The following is a 27,941-nucleotide window of genomic DNA, read 5'->3' as shown; positions in this document are numbered from 1 at the left end:
AGAGGGAGAGAGAGAATCCCAAGCAGGCTCTGTGCTGTCGGCCCAGAGCCCAGTGCGAGGCTCAGAACTCACGAACCATGAAGTCATGACCTCAGCCAACACAGAGAGTCGGACACTTAACTGACTGAGCCACCCAGGCGCCTCAAGGTGTCTTTTTTTTTTTTTTAATGTTTATTTTTATTTTTGAGAGAGAGAGAGAGAGAGAGAGAGAGAGAGAGAGAGAGAGAGAGAGCATGAGCAGGGGAGGGGCAGAGAGAGAGGGAGACACAGAATCCGAAGCAGGCTCCAGGCCCTGAGCTCTCAGCACAGAGCCCGACGTGGGGCTTGAACTCATGAACTGTGGGTTCATGAGCTGAGCTGAAGTCGGGCGCTCACCCAGGCACCCCAAGGTGTTTCTTTTAAATGTGACTGTGCCCTACCAATATCCAGTACCCCGTGTCCAATACCCCACACCCACAGACTCTGCAGAAGGCAAAACGCGCAGAGCCCTCAGGCTTCGTCAAGGCCCTGGCGGTCAGCAAGGGCAGGCCGGGTGCTACCGGGGCCGCTCCAGCCAGCCACCTGAGGGGTAAAACGCTGTATGGGGTTTCGAGTGACAACGTGAAGAAAAGGGCCACCGTTTACAGGAAGCTAAAGGCCAGGTGTTCCGACCGAAAGAGCCAGAGAGAGGAGGCCAGGTCGACAGTGGCGAACGCAGCAGAACCATTCCCGTGCCTCCTGTGCCTCCCTGTGTCGGGCCGGCCAAATCTAATTGCATACAACTCATTTACCGTGGCCGGAACACAACAGATCCAGCTTATGAGAAAACAGAGATTTCACCAAAAAATTTCCCTGGGGAAATGTATGAAATTGAGCCTTTTCCTTATGACTATGATTTTGAAATCGTAACCTGCATCAACTCAAATTACCATCAAATGCCTGAAATCAATTTGTCGAGAAAGACTCCCTCCATAATGGATTACAACACAACCTTAAAAGAGAACAAAACAGAACAAAAAAAGCAGGCAGAGCAAGCAGGCAGGCTGGGCGTCTCTGTTTGGAAATGGGTTAAGAGCTCATGTGCAAAACTCAAAACTTTCCAGTATTCATAAGATGTAAAAAAACACTTAGAACAAATGATTTGGCAGCTGCAAATGCAGGATAACACCTAGTTGAATTATAGAAACAGTGTGGATAATTACTTTTTTCAAACGTTGGGGCTCCGTGGACCAAGGTCCTGTCTGAACCTCCCCGCAGCAGTTAATGTGCAAGAATACAAATCTGCTGTCACGTTGCCCTAAGTCTCTTTATCGTGCACACATCAGTGAGGACGATGAGAGGCGTCCTATGATTCCAGCAGTCTTCTTTGAAGGATCCACACGTTAATTACCGCACTAATTACGGTTTTTGAATAACTAACTGAAGTAAGCAGCCTATGGGAGGTACAGGCATAAACCTAAGACTGAGAAAATACTAGTTACTGAATCATCACTGTAAACTGACATTTCGAACAGGTCTACAAGAAGTGGAAACCGTGCAGTTTTAACAGACAAGCACCTTCAATAATCAGGGCTCCGTAAAGCAAAAAGAAATGTTACTTCTTAATGGCAAGTGCATTTAAACTGTTATCTGAAGATCTGAAGGTAAGCCTGCTTAATTCACGGCTGCTTCTTTTGTTATTAGGAAAACATAATTGTTCCAAATAATTAGCACTAGAGTACATCACAAGCTGACAACAAAATTATAGAAATCTTCATATTCGGATCCCTCTAGCTGGCTATTAGGAACAGTTTCTGATCATAACCCATTAGTTGAAGTGCTGTGAGTCCTTGATTGCCACCAAATAACCTCAGATATCTGCCTAAGTTAACAGCCTCTATTTATTCAGACTTTTCTTGACAGTAGAAATTGCTGAGGACTTTTACAGCTGCCACACAAAAGAACGGTATTCGATGTGTGCATTTGGAAGATCAAGTGATACAATAATTGAAACATGGGTTTTAAATACACTTTTAATTCCCGAGTTCCCACATGAAAACCTGAAAAGACACTTTTCAATTTTTAAAGAGTGGTGCCACCCCGTCTCTCAGAAACTACGACGGTCCTGTTTCGTGTCCCGTGATGTGCCCGTTCGTGGCTTTGCCTCGCGCGGCACTCCTGCCTTTTTTTACACAACGGCCTTTAATTTTTCAGTTTTCTGTAACACTTACTAACTCACGGACACACCTTTTTTTGTTGTTGTTATTATTGAAAACAAATCCCCGCCTGTGAACAACGTCAGGTGTATTCTTCAGCTTGTCGCTGATCATTTAACACTAGCTCAGTAGCATTCTGGGAGGCAGAGGAAAAGAAACAAGGAGCACACGCAGTTTTAAGGACGCTGAACCAAATTACCTGCTTGCCAGGAATCGCTGTGTGAACCTCCTGTGGGAAAAACACACAAAAAAGACAAAAACCGAAACCCAAAACCCAACCCAGACACTATGGAGAAGCTTCCGCTCTGGTGGTTCCACAGCCGGCTGCCGGGAGCAGTGTCCTGATAACGCAACACGCAGCCAATGAAGACGTGTGGGAACAATCCAGTAGTTGTGGAATCGGCAACGCCATTTAAAGTTACTTTGGAAATTCTTCTGTGCCAACAGCTTAGCTGATAAACCCACAAAGCTTTATGTTTTATCCCATGAGGGAGAACTTTGATTACTCTGGTAATTAATGATGTTGGAGAGTAATATGGATTTTCTGTTAAGATTGGAGTTTGAAGTTAATTAGTCTTCACGTTATGATTTGCTGATTAATTATGGATATTTAGTTATAAAGAGAGATGTTAATTATTAATCTCAAAAAAATCATCTAGTGTAATTAACTAAAACTTTGACATCAGTTGAAATTCCCATTGAGTGTAACTTCTGGGATCATCAATTACCGGGGAAGAGCGATGAGCAGGTGCCCGCGAAGGGGCACATCCTCTGCTCCCAGGGAACGGGGGAGCCGCACGCCGCCGAGGGCGCTGTGCCAGAGTCTCAGCACAGAGACCGCACCGTGTGCGCCAAGGTCCAGATCTGAGTCTCTCGTGGCAAAGCCTCACAGTGTGGGGAACCTCACTTCAGAAGAGCGTGCTCCGAAAGAAATCCCAGTCCGAGCGCGACCTCGGGATACTATCAAGTAATGCCCTGGCCTCTGAGTGGCAACGTGCCCTGGGGACCGACGGGCTTCATTAGCTCTGTTAAGCTCTGAAGCGAACTTCGGTGTTGCTACAGATATCTTTATTTTCAGCAGCAGCTTTTGCAACTATCGAGACAATACTGCAGCACGAGCACTAATTAGCGTTCGAGTCACATAACTCGAAGTCACCTTTGTGGTTAAAAAGATTTTCTCCTTCATCTCTTCCCCTAATCTGTCAGCAACACAATCTCTGTTACCAAAAAGAGGAGGGGGGATGTGATTAAGAAAAAGGGTTAAACCAAAAAGCATCATCGGCACATCACTGTCCTGGAATTTCCCCGGTAACACAGAGTCTGAACAGGGATCTGTTTACATTATCTCTAGATCATCTTGACAATATTTATTCTCTATTTACCTAAATGAGGCAATATGATGATATTTATTGCTCAGAATGGCTAAATATAGACTTTTCTTGAGCACTCAGTACCATAGTGGGAGGTTTTGCTCTAATCTACATCTTTAAACTGACAAGCTGGAGAATTCCTAATGAATGCCTCCTTTCATCTGGATGTCTGTGTGTATTTGACAGTATAAATATTTAGCAATATCGGAGTCAGCTTGTGATTTTACCCAGATGGACTGATTGATGCCTTGGCTCGATGTTGCCAAAGACAATCCATGCAGTTATATAAGCAATTTTCCTCTTACTTCCTAAGAAGCAATTAGGTGGCCAAAGGCAGCAACCCCAAAATAGTAGAAATACTTCTGGTATCAGCTGACAAGTCTGAGGGATAAATAAAATATGGTACTTAAATTATTACCACTTTACTTTCATGAATCACGGGATTAAAGCTTTCACTTCTAAAGTACATAGAAATTGCAGGTTTTCTTATGTCTGTAATTTGCAAGAATCTAAGTTAAAATACCAGCTAATCAGTCAGCTCACATTCACCTTGGGAAAAGTACCACCCTTTCTTGTCATTTTTGTAAATTGCATGCCTAAGCACCAATGTTATTTTGAGAAGAAAAGTCGCTTGTTGTCAATAACATATATTGCAGTCTAGTTAAAACAACATTTGTTAGGATTTAATCGCAAATGTAATCCCCTTTTAAGTTTAGACAGAACGCTCAGAGAAATTCAAGGGACGGATAATAAATCATTTTCCTCATCTTGGGCGTGCACAAGGTAGACCTGATTCATTCAGGTATGTCGTTGTAACAACAAATGGGATGAATTCTCTCCCGTGAAACAATAAAGGGCCCGCACTCAGAGAGGAGCCGCTAAGTGGCACCACCCCCTTTCCCACACCACAGATTTTTTCCCCCTATCTATCGACATTGTTTCCTACTCCGTAAATCACAAGGAGGATGAAACCAGAGAATGACGAGCTTTTTCTCATCATCGTGGTAATCCGGCCGCTGAGGTTGATAAGCTCTCGCTAAAACTTAGAAGCCGGTTTTGGAACTGTGGGCATCACCTCTGCATCAGGTCTCCTCTGCTTAGCCTCGGCATCACGGGGAGTGAGATGCCGACGATTATGTCCGGGACTCGCACGCACGCTCCTGCTCTGGGGGAGAAGAGGCTCCACGTTATTTTAGGCACCAGCAGGGGTCCTGCACTTCTGCAATGCCGCTGCTTCCCCCACCTCTCGCCCACTCCCACCTCTACCAGTTTCTTTGTTTTCTATTAACTCATCCCAAGCGTTGTGTAACCCATGCAATAACCCAGGAGAAAGGGCAGGCAAGACATTATTCTTCTTGACACTAATACCTATAGATCCTATTCCGGTGTGATACCTCTCCCTATCACAAGATATCTCAGCTAACAGAATCCTCAGAAGTCAGGAACTGGCATTTATAATGTATTCCAGAGGCGAGCGGGATGCGATGCCCATTGGTAATCAGATACACACAAGATTTCCTGGGACGAGCTGTCTAGCTACAACATACGGCAGCCTCAGGTGCAGGACATATCAGTCATGTACCTTCTTGTGCATGCCAGTGTCTTGCTCCCCCCCCCAAAAAAAAAAACAAAAAAACAAAAACCAAAAAACCTTATTCCATGCCTGCTGCTGCTAGCTGAAAATAAATGTCTACAGGATTCTATTTATTGGCTGTGATCAGTAATAAATTGGTTATTGACCAGATACAGTGGGCTGGGGTCTGAGGTGCAATGTATCGGGACCATCTATCTGTTTCATCGGCCATACTGCCCTTGAGTCGATGTGGCCAAAGCATTCTTTGCTTTGTTTCCCTGTTGGAGGGCTGCAAGTATGGTAATAAAATAATGAGACAATGCAAGAGGCCTCTTGCTTGACAGAACACAGACATCCCCACCTCCTTCCCAACCGGTGAAAGAACCTCTGTGTTCAAAGATGAATCTGGCATCCGGGCGAACCAGGTAACAACAACAGAAACAAAGTTTTGAATGGGCAGCGCTTTTTTCTTTTTTTCTCTTCAAACCAAAGTTTCACTGGGATGGAGAAGCCAGAAACACACGAACACGAGTCAGCCGAAATGGCGTGGCTCCTTCCACGGCGCTACCCTACAACGCGCGGGAGGCTGCCGCAGCGAGTTCCCGCAGTGCCGCACAAGAGGACACGCGGAACGCCCAAGCGGCTGCAAGTGAAGTGTTTCCATCTTTCTTCCACGGCTGAACGGGACTTACTTTAATGATGTATAATCGCCCGCAACTACACTTAACCTGTGCATTAAATGGCGGCACAGACTGTTTACCTAGAGTTATGAAGAAGAAAACAGCAAATCAAGCAAAGAATCTAAAGTGTGTACATTAACCTCCCACATGTCAACATAATTTTCCCCTAGAGATGATATGTAACTGAGCCTCTAAATTGTTTTCCCTTCTACACAATAGCATTAAGCTCCAAGTATCTTGGTGCCAAAGTATGTGTGAGGAAGTGATGACAAATGTACCTAATTGATAAATCGGAAAGTATTTAGGACTAAATGAATTTTGGTTTTGTTGTTAATGAAATTGCATCTATAAATAATCTAAAAAATAACAGATCTCTTCTACTGGTAAGGCTGATTTTTAAGAAATCTATAAAGATCTAACACAGGGCAAAGACATGTAAAACTATTTTGCTAGCTTTTAACATGTGTTAAAGATCAAGGGAGACAATAAGTGCCCTCTTTGAGTAGACATTCACCAAATGCATTCAGAATACACTTGACACAGTCAACTCCTGAACAGACCTCTCTACACTGTCGCACAGAATCGCAGAATACAGACGCGCACGTGTGTGTGTGTGTGTGTGTGTGTGTGTGCGTGCGCAAGTGACACTGCTTGGTTTCATGATACACCAGGCCATTTAAAATCATTTCCAAGTGAGTAAAGCTAAACTCTGATTATCAGGATTATGGAAAATATGACTTGACTAGTCATTACAGCTTTTGCCACCTTATCACATTAGATAAATATGAAGAAGATATAAAAATAATACAGTTTCACTATAAATATTAATCATCGAGTTTAACGTGATTATCTGTAAGGGGGTCAGGGAAAGGAGAAGGGAAGAAGGGGCAATTTCTTATCACCGTTTCTTTTAAAGATGATGTATCCCGTGGGACGCCATCGACAGAAAATTCTCTCCTTCCGAAGCAAGTTTTGGAGAATCTGATTAGGTCTCCTGCTGCAATGCTAGGCATTCCATTTTTGCCAAAGGGCCAGCTATTATGATTAACGTCATTTGTCTGAATCATTACTCTTCACCTTGGTTCAGCAAACACTATGGAGATGGCACGGTAATAAATGGCCGCCGGATTCTTTCCTGCTTTGGCCTCTTTTTATCTGCCACCTCTCCACCGTCAGCTTCATCTTTCTGAACCTCTCTGAATCCCCAAAAGGGACGGGGTGTCTATTTGTTTTCCACTAGGTTACCACTCTGTCTATTGTTGTTTGCACTAAAGGGTACAAATTCAATTCATTCTTGTGACACAAAAGCACTGATACAGTAAATTTTTTGCCCAAGAGAAAACAAAAACAAAGTTGCTGAATATCGAATAAGATTTGAAGCACTAACATACATGTGAAGATGCTTTGTGGGCAGCCTTAGTTACATAATACCATTTTTTTCTTTTTCCGTGTGTCCTCGGCGAGGGCACCCAGCATGTAAATGTGTATGAAGCCTTCCAGTTAGCGTCTGGGGTAAAGTGTGACTGCGTAAACCACAGGCTGGGGCGTCCAAGCCCATCTTAATGCCACGGGGACACAAGGTTGGAAAGCAAAAGTTACCACGTGATAAGACTTCGACTTCTGGTACAGAACGAAGGCTTGGTAACATCAGGCGGTTCCGTGGAGAATCAGAGCGGGAGAGTTGACGGCAGAATACAGTTAACCGGGAAAGACCACCAGAGCAAGCAGAATAAAGGGAGTTGAGCGCGGCCAGCAGATGCAATTCTCCACACAGCAAACCCCCTACTATTAGGTCCTAATTGCCGATTCTGGGAAGTAAGTGTGTCATTTAAATGAGGCGATCGAGGTGAACGTGACCCCCAAGCACAGCTTGCACCCAAAGGGACGCGTGTTATGTGAGAAAGCCCTTGAGTGACACGGCAGCCTTTGGGAGACCTGGAAAGTGGCCCGTGAACTGGAAGACGACCCATCAGCGTGCCGCACGCTTGCAAGGCCCAGGCACTAGCGTGTGTTCTGCTGGTGTCCGCGTCTCTGCCGGCTTCCATTTATAATAGAAACTTTCATGTCCTAAAATATGTAAACACTCCATGTTTGGGGGAATTTAAATTATGTAAATAGCATTACAGAGCTTGCCCACCAGTAACTTTTCTTTGCCAAGGGTAACATGTTTTGCTAGATAGGCTGCTGAAAAGTGCCAAGTGCTGTAAACCCTAAAGAATATTGCCAAGTACCTTCTCACTCCGGGTCCAAGTCTTACAAAACACTTAATACAAAATGAATCTGAAATCCTGTAATTGCTCGCAATTCTTGGAACGTTACCTTGTGCACAACTCTGGTTATTCTGAAAATGTTCTATATTCCTGCCAGAAGTTAAGAAGTTATCATTGAAAATCACTGGCTAATCTAGCCTGTGCTAAGATGGATTTTTAATGAAAGTTTAATGAATGATAAATACTCGTTTCTTGATAAATGTTTAATTATGCCAATAATTACCAACTGCTGAAAACTACTGTTGTGTTAATAATGGCATTTTAGTACACACGCGGCTTCGTGAGTCATGATGCTGTTAGAGATCAGAGCTCCATCTGTCTGATGCAAACTAGCAAAACAAAAGTCTAATTAATATTTTGATCAATTTTCTCTACACCCTAAAGACTGTCAATGTCCTTTTTTAAAAAAATTTGATCTATTTTCTCTTTTATGGGAAAGAGGTAAGGAAAGAGAGAATGTGCAGAACCACTGTCAGATTAATTTATGCAAAAATTTAAGAATACAAAATAAGTATTATTGAAATCCACTGATTTTATTGCTTCACTGCATTATTAACTTTAAGAACTGTTTTCCCAGTACTTAAAGCTATTTTTTAAAATGATGACCGTTACCCTATTTAACACCACAGAAAGTTTCAACTTCCTTTATCAGTCGCTTCAACTTGGCCCTTAACAGGTGATACACGAGACCCGCGATCTGTGCTGTCGTAACATGTGCACCGGGCCTTGCAGGTGCGTGAACTGCCATTTGTAAGAGGGAGTGACAGCTTTCAGGTCAGCAAACCTGTGATTCTAGAAGGTTAAACTGACCTTGACTTAATGAGTGTTTGTTAATGATGGCAAATTGCTAAAGAGAAGGCAAGTCACTGTGGCCGAGAGTCTTGCCAGGTTGCCCAGCTCTCCTGCTCAGAGATGCGGGGCGGGGGGGGGGGGTGCACAGGGGTCGCAGAGCGGAGCCTGGGGCCAAGCAGGCAGCTCTCCGGCTGCTCACAGGGCCTTCTCAGAGCGCCCACCCTCCCTCCCTGGCTCCCTTACAAGGATGCTTCTAGAAGTCACTCCCCCTCCCGGGGGGTGGCCATTCCCAGGTGAGCTTCCAGCCCGAGGCAGGCTCCCACTCCCTCCACTGTATTTGCAGACCGCCTAGCCATCCGGCCAAAAGAATACATAAAAGAGAGTGTGCTGGCTGGGTCGAATGTATTTCTAAAGCATTTCCTTTCACTTTCCCATCAGGCTACAGAATTAGAATCAGAGAAATCTGGCACATATTCTAAATGCCAGGCTAACAATTCATATTTCCAGTAGTTCACATTTTGAAAGCAATCCAAATTATGCAGATAATTCCCAATTATATTTCAGACAGAGTCTGTGAAAGCCTTAATTTAATCCACAATGTGATTTGTGGAGATATAATCTCAATTCTTTAGATAATAATATAAGATAATAATGTATAATACCTTCCCACCTATAGAAGTGAAATGTAATGTATAGGTCTGATTGTTGTTGCTGGCAGCTATTAAATCCAATGAAGTTCATGAGCAAAACTTTTAAATTTCCAACTTGAAAATTCACAGTTCGGGTATACTAACGAACTTGGCATAATCACGTTCAGACCATTTTTCTTCTAAGTCTATGACCAACCTCCAAAAGATCATGTGATTTTCAGAAGTAACTTTTCTCCCAGAACTACTTGGTTTTTTTAATAACCTTTAATCTGATGTGTCTATTTTTAGGAATGTTCTCAATAATTTATTGTTGCCATTTATTTACACTTAACACTATGGCTCTTACAACCACTTCTATTTTCATTTGTTATTTATTTATTCATTTCTCTCACGTGTATTTTTAAATTTTACCTCGTGACGCACATCACACACGTGACCCCGTTTCTTAAGCCTTTTTGGTAAGAATTCCTCTGTAACTTTCATGCTCCGTCGTGTTCTTTGCGTTTGAAGTTCTTTTTTCATTACCGCAATTACAGCTCTTCGATATTCTTAAGTGTTTCGTCACCGCACGCAGGCTCGTTGACAACAGGTCGCACCAGAGCGCGACACATCCCGGCAACGGGCGGGAAACCACACTCGGGGCCGGGCGAGCACCGCACCGAGCGGGAGGCAGCCGAAGACGCGACGGGCAGACGCGTGCACGTGCCCGCACACGCGAGCACACACGCCCCGGGCGGGGGCGGGGGGGCAGGCACTGTAGCGTCCACTCTCGGGCCAGAATGCCATCCGGCCGTGGGAAGGGACAGCCCCTCGGCGCCACACGTGCTCCCAGCCTCCCCGCAATTCCTCTGGGGAGGGAGGGGATCGGGGGCGGGGGGGTGGGGGGGTAGAGGGGATGGGGGGGAGGGGATGGGGGGAGGGGATCGAGGGCGGGAGGGGGGAGGGGGTCGAGGGCGGGGAGGGGGAGGGGATCGGGGGCGGGGGGAGGAACTAGGGGGCGGGGGGGTGGGGGTGGTGGTGACCGTACAGGTATCCAGAACTCTCGCCTTCCTTCCACGCCGCCAAACCGGACACGGCCCTGCCCCGGGGCTCATTTCAAAAGAAGCCACGTGGGCCAGGCCCTGATGGCGAGTAGCGCCGGAGAGGGAACGAGACTTCCACCCTTTCGCCTGGAAGGAGGACACCACTTCCACGACAGTATCTCTGCGCGCACGCGGGCTGTGAGAGCAACCAGAGCGGGGCGGGAGCGACACCCGTCCTCCGGCCGCCCCGGTCACGGGCACGTTTGTCCTGGTGGCCGGGCCCCGCCTGTGCGAGTTCATCGGCGGCCACGACGAGGGCGCCGGGAGCAGCCGCACGCGCTGTGCTGACGGAGGCGCCGGTTTGCCGGTACACGTTTTGGGCGATTCTAGCAACACCGGCGGTCCGCCGGGAGAGCGCCGTGTAGCCGGGGCGGCCGCGGGCAGCAGGCTCCCCGGACGCACCCGTGACCTGCCGCCGGGCACATCTGACACCTGAGTGCAAATTCTCAAAGGCGTTTTCCGAGTTTCCATCTTGCTCCCGCAGGAATCTCGGCCCCAGAGGGCGGGGACTGCTCGCCCTCTGGTCTCCGTCTCTGCAGGGCCCGGGATCCTGCGGAAACTGTACCTCAGAGTTCGGAAAGTGGGGTTCCGGGCCCAATGGCGTCAGTCATTGGGGGGCATTTGTTAAAAGTAAGCATTTGGGGCCCCTTTGGGGCGGGAATCCTGGTCCCCAGGACCTCACAACACGACTGCGTTTGGAGACGGGGCCTGTGAAGAGGTTATTAAGGTACAATGAGGTTGCTGGGAAGGGGGGCTAATCCGATGTGCCTCGTGTCCTTATAAGACAGGGTGGGGAGGACGCCGACAGCCCCAGAGGGAGGATCATGTGAGGACACAGATCTGCAAGCCACGGAGAGGAGCCTTAGGGCAGAGGAGCCTGCGGGTCCTCTGATCTCGACTCCCGGCCTCCAGAACCGAGCAGGCGTCCTGTTAAGGTTCCACGCGACAGGGGTGTGAACGCTGGCCCAAGACGAGCCACGCAAAGGACCCGCTTCGTCTAAACCTCCTAAGCCCTGGACACAGCTATGTCTCTCTCCCACTGTTGCCCTCCTGTCTGCTGATCGTTCCTTGGCCTCCAGGGCTGGCTCCCTGGCCCCGCTGACCTCAAACCTCACGGGGCCCCAGAGTCCCACCCGCGGCCGGCTTCTTGTGCCTCACACCCCATCCCGAGGTGACCTCCTCCTAAGGCTGCCGTCCGCTGCAGATCAGGGAACTGTGCTGGTATGGCTCTCGCCGGAACCTGAAGGTCCCCCTCAACCCGTGGTCCTGCCCCACACCCGCCTGCAACGGACCGCAAGTCCGCCAGCCCCGTCTCCACGGTCTCCACGACTACCGCCTGCGCACCGCCGCTCTCCTAGCAAGTCCCTACTTCTGCCCCTGGTCCCTCCGTCCTCCCTCCACGAAGGACAGAGGATTCTTGAACTGGAACTTGATCCTGGAGCTCCCCTGATAAAAGTCCACAGCTCTTCCTTGGCATAGCTGGCCTCCTCACAAGCTGTGCGCCTTGTCCCTTGTCACACGCGGCCACATCGGTCTCTCCCTCAGAAGGCCTGGAAGGTGTCGGAGCCCTCGCCTCCTTGAGCAGCCGGCTGCTTCTCCCTGGAGACATCTTCCCTGAGGAAGGTCCACGCAGCCCCCGTTCCCAGTCCAGCATCCGCGACTCTCCGCTGCGGGGCCCCTACTCTCTTCTTCCACTTGGGGCATCTGTCACAACCTGCAGTCACTTTATGCCTCTTTAGATCTGGAACGCACGCCCAGGAGGGCAGGGACAACAGAGTCGGCTGACGTGGCTGTGCACACAGCACCGTGCCTGGCGCCCAGGAGATGCTCGACGGGTGTCTGTGACTAATGACCGAAGTGACACAGCCCTGCTTAGCCAGGGCTGCCCGTGAGCACTGGAAGCAGTCACCCACTGAGGCACACAACTCTGACCCACACTCAACGCCCCTGCCGGAGGTGTATGTGTGGCCACGCGTGTGAGATTAGCAGACGCCGCGGTTACGTGCGAGACACGGTGGCCGGGTCAACACCACCGCCTCTGGAACTGCATTTTGAATCAGTTTGCGAGAGCTGCTTATCTCTGGAGAATCTTACATCGGTGAGTTACGGAATCAAGCCGTGCCAGTCTGGAAGAGCTGCAGATTCACTCAGGTTATGCCTTTGTTTCAGGCAGCAAATTTTACTGAAATGATGGTCACAGTGCGTAACCGTCTCTCCCGCGAGGGCACGAGGAACGGATTCTACCTTCACCAGTGTAAGACTTGTGTTTGTTCTTCCTTAGAGGGGCGGGCTACGTGCGGATGATCAGAAACACAAAAACCTGGACTACCGGCGGTGACTCGGGAGATCTAGTTACAACGCGGTAATTCTTTGGGGTCACGGCCGTCGACACGGACTTCCATATTCCAACATCCTCTGTGTAAGAGCACTAACAATGCTTTTCATCCAATATTTAGGGAGATGCCGAATGTGAAGATTTAGCAAGATTAAAGGGACTTTAGGTAAAAAAAAAAAAAAAAATTAGACATCTGTCGTGTAATACAACATATGAAAATGTGCCTTCCTCGTCTCCTTCCTTAACAGAACGTTGTCGCCTTTTCTGTTTGGGCAAGACAGAACTGCTCATCTTCCCCTCACGGCTCATCTGGTTTTGCCCAAGCTGCTTGCGAGACAACACTCTGAAGAGACAGACGTGTTATCTGTGGTGGATGTTAATACACTTAACACTAGGTTATTTACAACAAACCGAACCCTTCCACATCCCACCCGCCATACAGCATAATCACTCTGCACCGAACAACACAATTAAAACAGGAAGTATTTGAACAACATCCAATTTTCGCTAAGACCTCATTTAGGAGGCCAAAGGGGAACAGGTAGACTTGGCAGCATAATGACTAATTATTATGTTCAAAAGCTGGAAAAGTTGCTGAAGGAATATTGGGGCATCCGTATCACTGGTGTGCTTCGATGATCACAAGTAGGATTCGGTATCAGGAGAAGCCATTTTTAAGAGCTCAGTGCCCCTCTCTCCCCCGCACGCCCCCCCCTGCCCCCCGAGAACATCTTCAGAGGAACTGTTTTACAAAACCAGAACATAAACCCTTTTCCCCAAATGCCTCTGGGGGAGGAGTGGCGGGGAGAGGTTGGGAAGGGAGAGGGAAATGGTGGTCAAGAGTGCAAAGTGAAATGTTCCCTACATTGCACAGATCTGCTCCTTAAAAGTCAACATGGAGCACACCATGTGAACTGCCACATTTATAACCCTGTGCTGATATTCAAATTTTCTGTCTTAAGCTAAAGAAAGATTGAATACCCTGCTGTTGTGTGGCCAAGATTGAAGAGGTGTCTCACTGACATTGTTCAAAGTTTATGAAAATATATGAATGCTCAAATGTCATTGGCTTTGCGCCTCCAACAGACTGTGGTTTTATGAGAAATCAGTCTTTTAATCAAAATGATTGAATACCTTAAGGTCGAATCCAAAGATATCAGTTAATATCTAGAAACGTGCTATTTCTGCAAATTTTGCCAAGCTGTACATATTGTGGTGCATTTTAAAGTGTTAATTTGTGCATTCCATATTGAAAATTGATCTTGAGTTTTAGCTTTTTGTCAAGCAAAAACATATGGTTACAAGCTCTATGCATTTTACGTGACGGCTGTTGAAGCTGTCACATGTGCAAACTTGATAACCAATGTGACACATACGCAAATAATTTGCTTGTTTAGTAACAATTCAAAGATTCATTATTCATGCAAACACACATTTTTTAAAATGATCAGATGGAAATAGTCTCCGTTTTGTACAACCTAGTCTGGTTGGTGTGCAAACCCAGATAAAATAAAGCTGGGAACTAAATGGTATTAAACAAATCCAAGAATATGGGTATTTTCAGATAATTATTGAACCAGATGGTGTTTTTTGTTAATTCTGCCATCAGTCTGAGAACTTGATGTCTTACATCTGCACTTGGTAAAATAAATTTTACCACTGACATTATTTCAGTTTTCTTAAAATATTTCAATCAGTTTTAAACCAAGATTTGCAAACATCTGCCACAGTGCATGCCTATGAGATGAAATTATTTTGAGATAATTCCTTTAAAAATAGACACCATTTACATGGAATTTTAAATTTATCACCCTTTAAACGAAATTTTCAGAATCACTCGATTGACTGTTTAATAAAAAGTAAAATGGGACTAAGATGGCACGTTGGGGAACGAACGTGGTCAACGACGGGTCACATGAGTGCTGGCTCGCTCGGAGACAGCATCTTGGAATCCCACGCTGCATTATTTCACAGCCCTGGCTGAACACAGAAACGCTAAGTACGTTTCTTTCCGTGTCCTCTACGTACGTTTTCTGTGCGGTACGGTTACGTGATAAAAGTACAGGATGGGTTAATCAAAAGACACAGATGATAGAGGGACTTTATCTACAAGTAAGTCAATCAGCCCTGAGTTCTTCTGCGACGCTACCTCTCCCGGCCCTACCACCACCTGCGCAGAGCTCCAAATACACTCTAAAACCAGAGTGCCAGTTTTAGGTTCTTTTCAGACACGCAAATAGGAGCTCTTGAAGACGCATTCTAAACAAAAAAACCCTCCACATGGCTTAACTTCTTTAAGGTAACGATTCTCACGCGAGCCCACAAACAAAACTTTATTTTCAAACTTCATCACGAATTCACACCTTCTGTTACAGAACAAACTGCACTTGGGCAACAGTCTTTGCTTCCAGGTTAGATGAGGAATTTTGAGGGAAGGTCTGAGATTCCTGCCCCCCCCCGCCCCCACCATTTCTTTTATTTTCTTCCCCACGATCAGACCTCTGAAACAAAACAAAACAATAATTTGGCACAGTGCTTTCCAGACACAGGGTCTGCTGCGGACTGACCAAGAGCAGGCAACAACAACAACAAAACGACTAGTGTCTTACATACAATAGCTAATTTCGAACTATTCCAACTGTTAACAGTAGTACATAAAATGAGCTAACAGAGGTAACCCAATACAGAGTTTCCATTTGAAAGTCAGTTCTATTTCACCCGGAGAAGGAGATAAATTACTCTACACCAGCAATGCTTGCATTCTAGCAGGTGCTCCGATAGCCAGAGGGCCTGACATTTCACAAGTAGGACTCCACAGCCTTAGCACCTTGCAACCTTCCTCCTCCCAAAAAGTTCTCAAACTAGAAGTGATATTAACCCAAGAAAGTCGACCTCGGGTTGTTCTGGGAGGTAGGAGGTGAAGGCCAGGAGCAAGCGGTCAGCTGCCAGCAGCTCAAATCAGAGGTGGCTCCGAGGAGCTGAACCCCGAGAATTCAGCTGCTTTACTTGGCTGCTTTATTCCCTCAATTAGATGAGGGGTTGTTAAAATTTGCTACTATGAATTATTAATTCTACTTATATATGATACATTATTAATTATATAATATTAATTATAATTAAAAGTGTAATTCATATCAGTTGGTCATAATAATTAATTAGTATCCATTAATTATAATAATTAATGATAGCAAACTAACAGTTAATAACTCAAGGCTTATTACATGATGCATGCCACGTGGTAACTTTTACATGCACTATGTTACTCATAAACTCTGAGAGGCGGTACATTCTAGTATTACCCCAGTCTGATGGAGGAGTCAATTCAAGTCTAGAGGAGAGGCTGCTGCCCCAGGCCACCTAGCTACCGAGATTTGCAGAACTTCAACCCTGGTCCGCCTGACCAGGGAGCAGTACTCCAGACCACCCTGTGTACCCTTGACGATGCCTGAATGCTATCCAAAGTTACTGCGGGGGGTTCACATATCTTTCTCCCAACCCATGACATTCAGGCTGCTTTTTATAAATAGCACTGGGGAAGTATTTTTCTTTTTCACCCCCTCTCTCTTTCTTACATCAAAGGATGAGAAAATTTGAGGTACTTGTTTCATATTGTCAAGTTATTTCCCAAAAAGTCAAAGCCAATTAAAACTATTATCCACAGCAGATGCACATTACATTGAAGTCCTCGTGTTTCTCTTTTGTTAGTGTGCTAAAAAGTATACAATCGCTGTTTTCTTTTGAAAATGAAGTTTGCATTTGTTTAATTACTAGGATGATGAACACCTCTCCAGATGTTTCTTTATAAGTTGTATTTTGTTTTATGATTGATCTGTCGTCTTTTTTACCAACCTATTTATTGTTTGCAGTGTTTTTCCTGTTGATTTGCATGAGCTCTTTATATAAAAAAATATAAAACGTTAATGTGTTATTTGATGAAAGGTATTTTCTCATTAAAAAATTTTTTAATGTTTATTTATTTTGACAGAGAGAGAGAGAGAGAGAGACAGAGTATGAGTGGGAGAGGGGCAGAGAGAGAGGGAAACATAGAACCCAAAGCAGGCTCTAGGCTCTGAGCTGTCAGCACAGAGCCTGATGTGGGGCTTGAACCCACGAACCATGAGATCATGACCTGAGCCGAAGTCAGCTGCTCAACTGACTGAGCCACCCAGGCGCCCCGATATTTTCGCAATCCACTTTTTTTTATATTTATTTTGAGAGACAGAAAGGGACAGCACGTGAGCAAGGGGAGGGGCAGAGAGAGGAGAGAGAGTTCCAAGCAGGCTCCACGCCTCCAGTATGATGCCCAACACAGGGCTTGATCCCAAGAACCCTCAGATCATGGTGTGAGCTGAAATCAAGAGTCAGATGCTCAACAGACTGAGCCCCCCAGGTGCCCCTCTCAGTCTTCTGCTTCCCTCTTTATTCTGGGAACTTTGGACATACAAAAGTTAGCTTATCATATAGCTAAATCTATCAATCTGCTCCTTTCTTGTTTCTTCTATTAAAATTTGGGGACGTTTCCTCATCAGGATTTTGATACTTGTTCACTTCTATCTCTGTAAATTTTTATACTTTATATTTAACTCTTCAGTGAAGTAACATTTATCTTTGTGAACTGTGTCCCATAATACTCTATAAAATCAATTATTTGCTATCCTAAGCCCCACACAATTTATTAAATATTAAATAGTATACCCCTTCTACATTGATTTGTGAGTCCTCGTTAAGAACATATACATACACATACATATATAATTGATTACACATAATAGACTGCTGTTGATTATTTGATCTCTTGCTTTGTTACACTTTATTAGAGCTTTGATATCAGATGTATTTCACTTTGAATCATGGTTTGTCATTTAGTAAATCTTAGACAAGCCTCAGTTTTCTCATCTTGAAGGGAGATGATACCTACTTCCTGTGGCCGGTACAAGGATTAAATGTACAATATGTCACCTCTGAGATCAGTGTCTGAGACACAGGGAACACTCAGTAATGACAGTCACACTGCCATCCTCCATCCATGGTACACTGTTTTAGTTACTATAAGTTTGGGTGCAAATCTTATAACTTTAGTTTTTCTGCTCAGGGTTTATTGGAACTACAAGTACAAGTAAGACTAGGAAGAAGAACTCTTGTGTTCCCATTGGGAAAATACTAAACATTTTGCTAATTCAGCTTCTTATCAATCAAAACTGTTTTTCAAATATAGAAATTAACCTTTTAAAATGGTCATAGTGTTCTTTTTTGTTGTTGTTAGAATTATAAATGGATTATGTCTCTACACCTGGTTATAGCCATAATATAGGAAGGTCCTTCATTTTTGTATGCTAATCTTGTATTCAGCCATTTTACTGAGCTATTAATTTCAGTTTTAGGGGCACCTGGGTGGTTGAGTCAGTTGAGCATCTGACATCGGCTCAGGTCATGATCTCACAGTTTGTGAGTTCGAGCCCCGCATCGGGCTCTGTGCTGACAGCTCTGAGCCTAGAGTCTGCTTCAGATTCTGTCTCACTCTCTCTGCCCCTCCCCCACTTACACTCTTTCTCAAAAAAAAACATTAAAAATAAATAAAAAAACAAACCAAATTTCATACTTTCAAAATCTCTCACAAAACTTTCTAGGCATAGAACAATTTATGAGCAAAATAATAACTCTCCTCTTTGTATACCTACTTTAGTTTTAATTTTATTTTTAATGTTATTGTTTTAATTTTTTTTAATGTTTATTTGAGAGAGAGAGAGAGAGAGAGAGAGAGAGAGAGAGAGAGAGAGAATGAGAATGAACAGGGGAGGGGCAGAGAGACAGAGAGAGACACACAGAATCCGAAGCGGGCTCCTGGCTCTGAGCCATCAGCACAGAGCCCGATGCAGGGCTCAAACCCACAAACTGTGAGACATGACCTGAGCCCAAGTCAGATGCTCAACTGACTGAGCCACCCAGGAGTCCCTAATTTTATTTTTTATTAACCAGAACTGCCAGAGCTATTTAAAATAACAGTGGTGGTCACATGCAATCTTGTTTCGATCTTGATTTTGAGGGGAAGGTTCTACATGATGCACTTCTGAGTGACCCTGTCGGTCAGCCCCTAAGTACAGGCAGTCAGTTTCTCATCACTGGCCATGTCCCTTAACTTTCCAAAAATCTTACCTTTATGATACAGTACTGGATTTTATTCTATGTGTTGTGTAGTGTTGATGCATTTTGTGTAAGCTGCCTCACATTTTTTTATTGGATAAAGAAAATATAAAAACACCATCTATTGCCTTCATTCATTTTTTTCTCATTAGAAAATGGTTTTATATCAAATGTCTCTTGTATCCTTTATCCTTTCATCAAGATAATCATTTGACTTTTGAATTTAACCTACTGATGTCATTGAGGGATTATCTAATATGCTATAGATTTTTAAGTGTATGTGAATAGATTATTGTATTTGCTATGTTTTATTGAAGACCTTAGGTCTCTATTCTGGGAGGTTTCTGAGACTGGGAAGTGACAAGGCACGGAGGGCATGTAAGAATTATTATATAGGAGTGTTTTGTAGAAGACCGGAGGCTCAAAAAATTTAAAGTTTTCAAAGTTGCAAAACCTGCAATTCCTATGTCATAAAACTTTCTAGAACACCAAAAAAAAAAAAGAAAGAAAGAAAGAAAGAAAGAAAGAAAGAAAGAAAGAAAGAGAAACAGGTCTCTATTTATTTTTGTACATTTGTTGACATTTTCAAACCCTGTCAACCTTACATTATTATACAGCTTATTTTCTTTAAATCACTCTCCTCTTTTAATCAATTATTGTAATAAATTTTTCATTTGGAATTTTTTTCTTGATTTGCCAGGTTTGCCTAATTTCTATCTGAGAGATCCTGAATTTATTAATTTTCGTTTTTCTGCTTTTTAGGTCACTGATTACTGCTTTTACTGAATTATTTTATTACTCCTTTTCTGTAATGAAATCTTTGGATTGTTCTAAATAATTCCGTTTACTTTTACACCTTTCTGAATGAAGGAAATGAAATGAATGAAATAATAATGAAATTCGTTTCGAATGAAATTCAACGAATGAATTCAATGAAGAAACAAAAACATTTACGAAAGCATTTAAGAGTGCGTTTCTGAGTTCAGCTTCAGTCAGCTTCTACGGGTTCTGACGTTCTATTTTTTATTCCTTTTTAAATAGTCTGCCACTATATTCTTGACTTACTTGTTTTTTCCCTATTATATAGTAAAGTATTTTAATATTTACAGGTGATTGTTACTTTTTTCCGCTTAAACTTCTATTTTTATCATATTGCAGTAAGAGTATGACTTGGTAATTCCTGGTTTTTTAAATTTACTAAAATTTCCTTCAAAGCGAATTACAAGTTCCATACATTTGCCACGGAACCTTGATCATAAAGTCAATGCTGTGTTTAATGATGCCAAGTTAAATATGTTTGTTAATCTCATCTTATTAATTACATTGTTCAAATGCTACACTTGATTTTTCTTCTTCTCGATTTACCATGGACTGCTATGGGTCAAATGCTCCCACCTCAACTGTATTTACACCATTGTCTTTGAGTCTAATTACACTTTGCTTAGTGGACCTTTTGCTAGATTATTCGTAATGCCATATCTTCCTCTGTTCCTTTAATCATCTGAACTGCTAAACACATAGGAAGTGCCAGGTGCTTTTCTGGGATAAGGGGGACGCAGCAGTGAATAACCCTCTCCTTATGAGGCTTCTCCTCTAGGAGACGAAAGTAACACAAATTAAATAAGTAAAACAACAAGTGTTCTAGATGACTTCAGATATATCTGAAGATGAGCCAAGAGCATGTACTGATAGCCAAAATACAGATCTGATGAAGCATTATGCAGCAATCTCTGATTCGGCACCTGCAGGAATGGATCATGTGGACCGTGCGGGGATGGTGGGGTTAGGGAAGGCTGCGGTTTTAAATACGGCAGTCAGAAAAGGCCTGGATGAAAAGGTGACATTAGCAAAGACTGAAAGTAGAAGAAGGGGCAGCCACATGGCTGTGTACGGGAGGAATAGTAAGTGCAAAGGCCCTGAGGGCAGAGCATGCTTGTCATGTCTGAGAAAGAGCAAGGAAGCCAGTGTGGCTGGAGCAGAGTACTAAGAGATGAAGGGTTCTGAGCGGAAAAGAAATATGCACCGAGGCTAGGGTGAAAGAAAGGTAACGTCATTCTAGGGCAGAGAATCAGACACAGAAGACAAAAACGTGATCTGATCATAACGAGACCAAGGGAAAACTCACAGGATGAAAATTATAACCGATTTGGTTGAACCAATATCCTTATCTTAAATTCCGTATCTTTGGTGGGACAGGTTGGAGATTAATACAGTACATTATTAATTTTACCGTGCCATTAAACCTCACTGTCACATAACAGCAATCATTCCAAACAGCATCGGAGTCAGGGTAGTTCACTGGGTTCAGTATGGCACCAATGCAGTGATGTCCTGCATCAGAAACGTACCCTCTCCTCCGTCCTATCACAGCAGGAGTAACGTTAACAACAGAGGTAGTAGTGATCATTGTGATGATTCTAATACTGAAATTAGTTAAAACTACTTAGTGCTTTGAGTTCAAAAGAACATCTAATTGTTACCAGGTATTTAAAAAAATTGTTTTTAATGTTTATTCATTTTTGAGAGACAGAGAGAGACAGAATGCAAGCGGGGGAGGGGCAGAGAAAGAGAGGGAGACACAGAATCCGAAGCAGGCTCTCTCTAGGCGCCGAGCTGTCAGCACAGAGCCGACTGCGGGCCTCGAACCCACGAACCGTGAGATCTCGATCTGAGCCAAAGTCGGACGCTCAACCGACTGAGCCACCCAGGCGCCCCAACCAGGTATTTTAAGTAACTAATTTAAGAAAATTTAAGAAGTTAGAAATCAGTCCCAAATAAAATGAGAAAACCAAGATTCTAGCTATCAAGTAGGTGAACCAGGAAAAGACAAAGGTTTTGACTCACAGAAGAGACCTCTTGCTCTGTATGTTGAAGCGAATAAACGTCCATCATTTTAATGTTCATAAATACATGGCTTCTAGTAATATTTTTCCTTGTATGGGCTTTCTGGCACCACTCAAAATCATAATACCAAAAAAGTCCATTTAAAATTATAATATTTTAATGGTTCAAATGTAGTTTCTCTCCACTTTCATAGTTAAAAACTTTCATTTTTGTTTGTTTTTTTTTAATCTGACGACAACAACAAAAGCTTTTGAAAACACACAGGACCCAGCCAAGACCACCATTGATGGTCTGTTCCGTTTCTTGCCAGTAGACGCCATCAAAAGTTATAAAAGTATAACAACTGTTTTCATTTATCTCTCTCTCCGATTACCCTGATAGCTGCAATGTCTGAAGAAGTTCAAGATCTGTAAAGCCTGTCACATTACAGAAACATGTCTCCCTAAACGAAATGTGAAATTCCAGTAATTGAAGTGATAAATCTCGTGTTTTTTGCTGGGGTCCTTTTGATGAGAACGGCAGTCGTAAATTAGGAAATATTCTGTGCTGTTATATCGTGGTAAAAGCCTTTCCATTACCTGTTGTCAGTCACTAGGGATGGGCAAATAACTCAGCTGTCAATCTAGCTAGAAAACCCGAAGTTCTGTGAATGATCAATAAAGAACATATATATATAAACTCTCCATTATCTTCATATAATTCTTTAGACAACTCCACGTTGTTTTCTTTCCCTGGACTGCAGCACATCTCATTTACTCAGAACCAGTTGGGAGATCTAGGAATATTTCTTTTTTTTTTTTTTTTTTTATTGCTCATTATACGTCCCCTTGTTTTCGCACACTGTATGAGCGTTAGATTCAGTAAGTGTAAGCATCGATACCTGGCTGCTGAGGTAAGTGTACGCACGAAAGAGACTTACCTGAATTACTAATAACTGTTACCTCCGTTTCCTTAGTGATTTTTTTGGCCAAAATACTTATTGCCTTCCGTTTTTCCTTTCAAGGTCTATTCTTTCACATGTCTTCAGATCACACAGAAATATTCTGGAAATTATATCCCTTGCACGTGATTCTGAACAACAGCAAAAGCAAAAGGGAAACACTGGTATTCTCTCCTAAATCTACGGGTGCACAGAGTATACAGGGGAAGGAAATGTATGGTGTAGTGCTTCCACTAAGACAATCTCCTCTGACTCCATTAACTTCCACGGTAGAACGTGTGACACGCTGTGTGTCTCGATTCTTGAAACCAGATAACAGGAGGTCTGTTTCTTCAGTTACTATGAAATTTCCAACTCACTGATGTGGAGTAGCTACTATTGCTGAAGCAGAACACCCCAAAACTGACTTCCTGTTCATGTGCACGGTCCTGTTCGATTCATACAAGTTGTAAAGAAAGAAAAAACAGCAATAGGGATAAATCATCTTTAAGTTTTACTTTCAGCTTGGATTAAAAAAAAAAAGAAAAAACAAGTAAAAGTACTTGAAATGTCAATGAAAAAGATTAATGGTGACAAAGTAACTCATGTCCCTTACCCTCAACACATTAAACTTCATTTATCACATATTTTATTTTGGTTGATGGTTTAAAAATGGTCAAAAGAAAAAGAATCTGACTACTTAAGAGGGTAAGTGGCAAGATTAGAGGAATCATTTATCTGAAATGAAAGCCCCGATTTGGTTAAGAATGTGCAGTTGTGCGCATCTTTATTAAAAGCAAACTCGGAGTCACTTGGAGGGAGATAAAAGGACCAGAAAGAAAGAGAGAAGAAAATGGCTTGACCTTCAAGAAAGTAGCAGAGACGACTTCCGTTGGAAGAAATGAAAATGGGGGTGTTTCGTGTCAGCCAGCAGGAGGGAAAAGGACAAGGGACCATCTGAGAACCGAAGAAGCGCTAAAAGATTCTGTGTCTGGAGCACCAACCCCAGAAGAGTCAAGTCGGTGACCAGGTACTCAACCGATACGTGAAAACTGTCATTTCTTAATTCCCCTAAATCTCAGAGTTAGTAAAAAAAAGCCTTACCTACTTTCTTTACAAAACGTAAAACTTTCGATTCCTGAATAAGGGGAGACACGAGGTGAACACACTGATTTTCTCAGCTGCTCTGCCCGCCCTCCCCCCACCCCCCGCGCCTACGTGTTAACTGGGCCGGGACCAGGCACCCAACACGCACGGTACCCTCATCTGGTAGCAGTTACATACAGTTCAAGGCTTTTCCTTAGAAAATATAAAGGCTTCTATAGAATTTGACCTGCATTCTGAAGTCTTTTTGGCAACAGCAATGTCGAGTACTGAACAAATTTCCTCAAGAACTCCAGCTAAACAGAAAGAGCACTGCACACACTGACGCACCGAGCCTAAACGGGCCGATGTAATGTTCTGGATGTCATTTATCTGTAAGTTCAAAAGGCAGAAGTCAAGAAAACACACAGGCAAAAACAGAAGGCACACAGAACACTTCACTTACTCTATTGTCAGAGAGTATATGGGCTTTAGGGACAGTTTCCTCAGAGCTTCCAGGGGTCCCAGGGGGCCCTGCAAAGAGCTAGGGCAAGGGCCAGTGGGCGGTGGGCGGTATTCCCGCCTTTCCACTTGGAGGGAGTACATTCTGCTCCCTTAAACCTCGCTACCAGTCCTCTCCAATTAACACACATTTCACTAAATGTGAATGCTTCTGTTTTCACCTTGCTTCACGGGCAGAAATCCAGAGAACATTTCTGCTGGCTTTCTTTCCTCCGGTAACTAAACCACATGTTTTTCTCTTTGAGACAAAGCCTTTTAGGGGCTTTTTATTCGAGAGGGATAAAGGAGGGAAGGAAGGGGTGTGCTCCAAAGTAAGGAGGGATTCTTTTCTCTGCTGCCATTTGAATTTGTCATTAAAAGTGCAAAGGAAAAAAACAACTACTCATCACTTAATAAATATGGATCTACAACAATTCCTGCTGTGAAACATCACGTCTTCACTAAGAAAGAGAAAAACGAGTTTCTCCCAAACCTTTATTTGAATTTACACGGAACACACTTTCCTAAAATTGCCCACATGTCACTGCATCCATTTTTCTTTTTAAATCAGGCATTAAATATGCATCCTGACTCCCACGCAGGCAATCTGCAGCACAGCAACATGGCTGGGTATTCAATTATAGGCTAAATACATATAGCGAACATTAGGCGGAAGAGTCTCCAACTACGGGCACCAGGCAGGGTCTTCTCCCCTTGCAGAATCATGCGCTCGGTGTCCAGGGTTGTGATGTCATAGGCCGGACCTTCTAGGAGCCATGAAAAAAATGGGCCTCTTCTGTAGCCAGATACAGGGTCAATTTGGAGGAAGAAAATAAAAAGAGAGAGAGAGAGAGAAAGAAAAGAGAAACTTCTCTATGGAGCCAGTCGCTGAATCTAGCATGTATTTAAAGTGTAAACAGGTTTTATTTTAATGAACAAAATAAGCCGCTCATGAAATGAGGTATTTATATCCCCCGTTTCTATTATGAAATTAGGTTAACATTTCTGTAACAAACTGAATTGCAAAACAGCAAATTCACAACCAAGTTAAGATTTTTTCCCCTTCATCCTTGTTCAACCGCAGAGGTTTTTAGAACAAATTCTACTACGATGCATGATCCGTGGAGATCATGGGGAGTATCTGCTGCTAACCTTTCTATTATTACTAGCCTAATTCATAGTTTCAATAATTTGGAAGAAATAACTTTTGTTTGAAGTCACTGCTATGCGTCTTCTACAAAGCTCAGGAAAACTGGGAAACACGTTGGGATTAAAGTAATCATAAATCACTGAAGCCCCTCACACATCGGATCCCCTGCCCCGCCCCCTGAGCCTGCTAGTTCCCCCCGTCTGTCCTGACGGTGTCAGAAAGCCTGGTGGTGGTGTTCATCCCGGCTAACTCACAAAGTGGATGAAGTCAGGGACAGTCTTACAGGTGGGAGTCCAACTGTCACAGTGAACGGCTGTCACAGGTGTTCACGAGAGCCACCTCCTTTACCATTTAAATGTGTCAGTGGCCAGGTGGGAACTTCTTGCTGGGGGTTTAAAAAAGCGTTTTAATATACCACGTAATAAATATTGAGGCACGGTATGAATTTAAATCCCACACTTCTTAATAAAGGTTTATGTAAATTTTACCGAGCTATTAAAAAACCTTCCCAAACACAAAAAGTCCATTTGTCACTGGGCAAAACTGACAAAGTATTTCAAACAAATATACCAGATTGGCCCCATAATTTATAATTTCTTCTTGTAAGCCTTTTCAAAGTGGAATTACAATGCAAGTTTAAGACGTATTTGGTTTATGAAATGGTGCCATTTAAGTGGACTCTACTTGATAAATTAAAAATACGGAGATGTGGGGCGCCTGGGTGGTGCAGTCGGTTAAGCGTCCGACTTCAGCCAGGTCACGATCTCGCGGTCCGTGAGTTCGAGCCCCGCGTCAGGCTCTGGGCTGATGGCTCAGAGCCTGGAGCCTGTTTCTGATTCTGTGTCGCCCTCTCTCTCTCTGCCCCTCCCCCGTTCGTGCTCTGTCTCTCTCTGCCCCAAAAATAAATAAATGTTGAAAAAAAAATTAAAAAAAAATAAATAAAAATACGGAGATGAAAAATTCAGGACTTATTCTTTCATTCAACAAATATGCATTAAGTGCTGCTTCCAAGTATGTTCTGACTTTGGAAAAATAGTGAGATGGATCAATACTTCCTTACTATCTTCTTTTCCTCTACCGCTCGGGTTCGTGTCATTGTGAGCACAGGTATTTTTCATGTGCAGCGACAGTTAACACAGCACCATCTGCAGAGGCAAAGAAACGTCCATGTCTAAGGGAAATGGTGAATAAACTATGAACAGTGAATATCACACCGCTGTATGCTGTGCACTTACTCAGATGAATAATTTGATCTTTATCTACCGATCTAAAGGATAAAAGCAAATTACGGAATCATGTGTATAGTATTACATCCCCTCCCTTCCATAAACAGCGACGAGGGACACATGCTTTCGTTCCTGTATGAAGGTGTGGTACGTACGGAGCTGTGAACGATAATTCGTGGGTGTGAGATGTGATCTTTTTCTTCATTTGTGTTGGTGCTGTTTCACTTGTTACAAGTCAATTATTTGGTAAATTACAAATACCTAATAAGGAAAATGAAAACTGAGCACACACCAGGAGTGGCTTAACCCATTCATTTCACACCAGTGTACTAGGTGCTTGGCTCCCGTCAGGTTCTCTGCTCACGGCCTGACACAGATGAAGTACAGCTTCCTTCGGGCCATTCGGGGATGCCGAGTTCTCCGTTTTTTGTTTTTTGTTTTTGTAATTTTTATTTTTATTCTTAAGAGAGAGACAGAGTGTGAGCAGGGGAGGAGCAGAGAGAGAGGGAGACACAGAATCCGAAGCAGGCTCCGGGCCCCGAGCTGTCAGCACAGAGCCCGACGCCGGGCTCGGACTCACAAACCGCAAGATCGTGACCTGAGCCTACGTTCAACCGAGCCACCCGGGCGCCCCAAGTTCTCTGCTGTTTTTACGAGGATTTGATGGTGCCTGGCAAGGGACTGTTCTCTGTTAGCACGAAAGAGCGGTGTGTTATAGACAAAAGACTTGTCTGCTGTCCAAACTGGTGCTTGCTTCTCCTTAAGGAAAATACCATTTAGACAGACCCATAACTGGGAGGCGTGTGAAACCAGTGTATTGCTCCAATACACAGAAATGTGTATGCAGCAAAAAGGACTCCCCCATCCTCAGGGGAAACAAGAGAGTGGCAGGAGTCATTCCTTGTGGGTCCACGTGGGAGGAATTAGGAATCCACCCACAGCATTCAAACAACTGGTGCCGACTCCATTGGGACGGAAACTGCCAGCACAGCGGGTTCACCGTACCTCACCGTGTAAGCGGTTGGGATACAAAACACACTCATTCCCGGCCACGAAGATACGGCAAACATTACGGGAACAAAGTTTGCAACTCCAGGGGCACGAGGCCCTGAGGTGCTAGAAAAATCACCCAGAGTGACCCATTTATTGCT

General features: G+C 43.9%; 1 protein-coding gene across 8 annotated transcripts in view; it reads right to left on the bottom strand.

The window, feature by feature from the left end:
• The window catches only part of ZNF407 (zinc finger protein 407), a 455,477-nt gene that overhangs the window by 25,836 nt on the left and 401,700 nt on the right, over positions 1–27,941 (bottom strand). The window contains exons 9-11 of one of the 8 annotated variants that reach the window (XR_006587662.1): positions 26,625–26,709; positions 25,819–25,949; positions 24,896–25,210 (exon numbers count right to left, since the gene is read on the bottom strand). The exons of 3 other annotated variants lie outside the window; for them this stretch is intronic. Coding sequence is in view for 4 of the 5 variants with exons in the window: in XM_045041223.1 (XP_044897158.1) it covers positions 26,657–26,709 (53 nt within the window). In the remaining variant the exon portion in view is untranslated. 4 more of the 8 variants (XM_045041223.1, XM_045041224.1, XM_045041225.1 and 1 more) reach the window with 4 other exon arrangements.

The sequence above is a fragment of the Felis catus genome, chromosome D3 (assembly GCF_018350175.1).
Source record: "Felis catus isolate Fca126 chromosome D3, F.catus_Fca126_mat1.0, whole genome shotgun sequence".
NCBI classification, from domain to species: Eukaryota; Metazoa; Chordata; class Mammalia; order Carnivora; family Felidae; genus Felis; species Felis catus.
The sequence above is the reverse complement of the archived record's forward strand: the minus strand, read 5'-3'. Positions and strand labels throughout refer to the sequence as shown.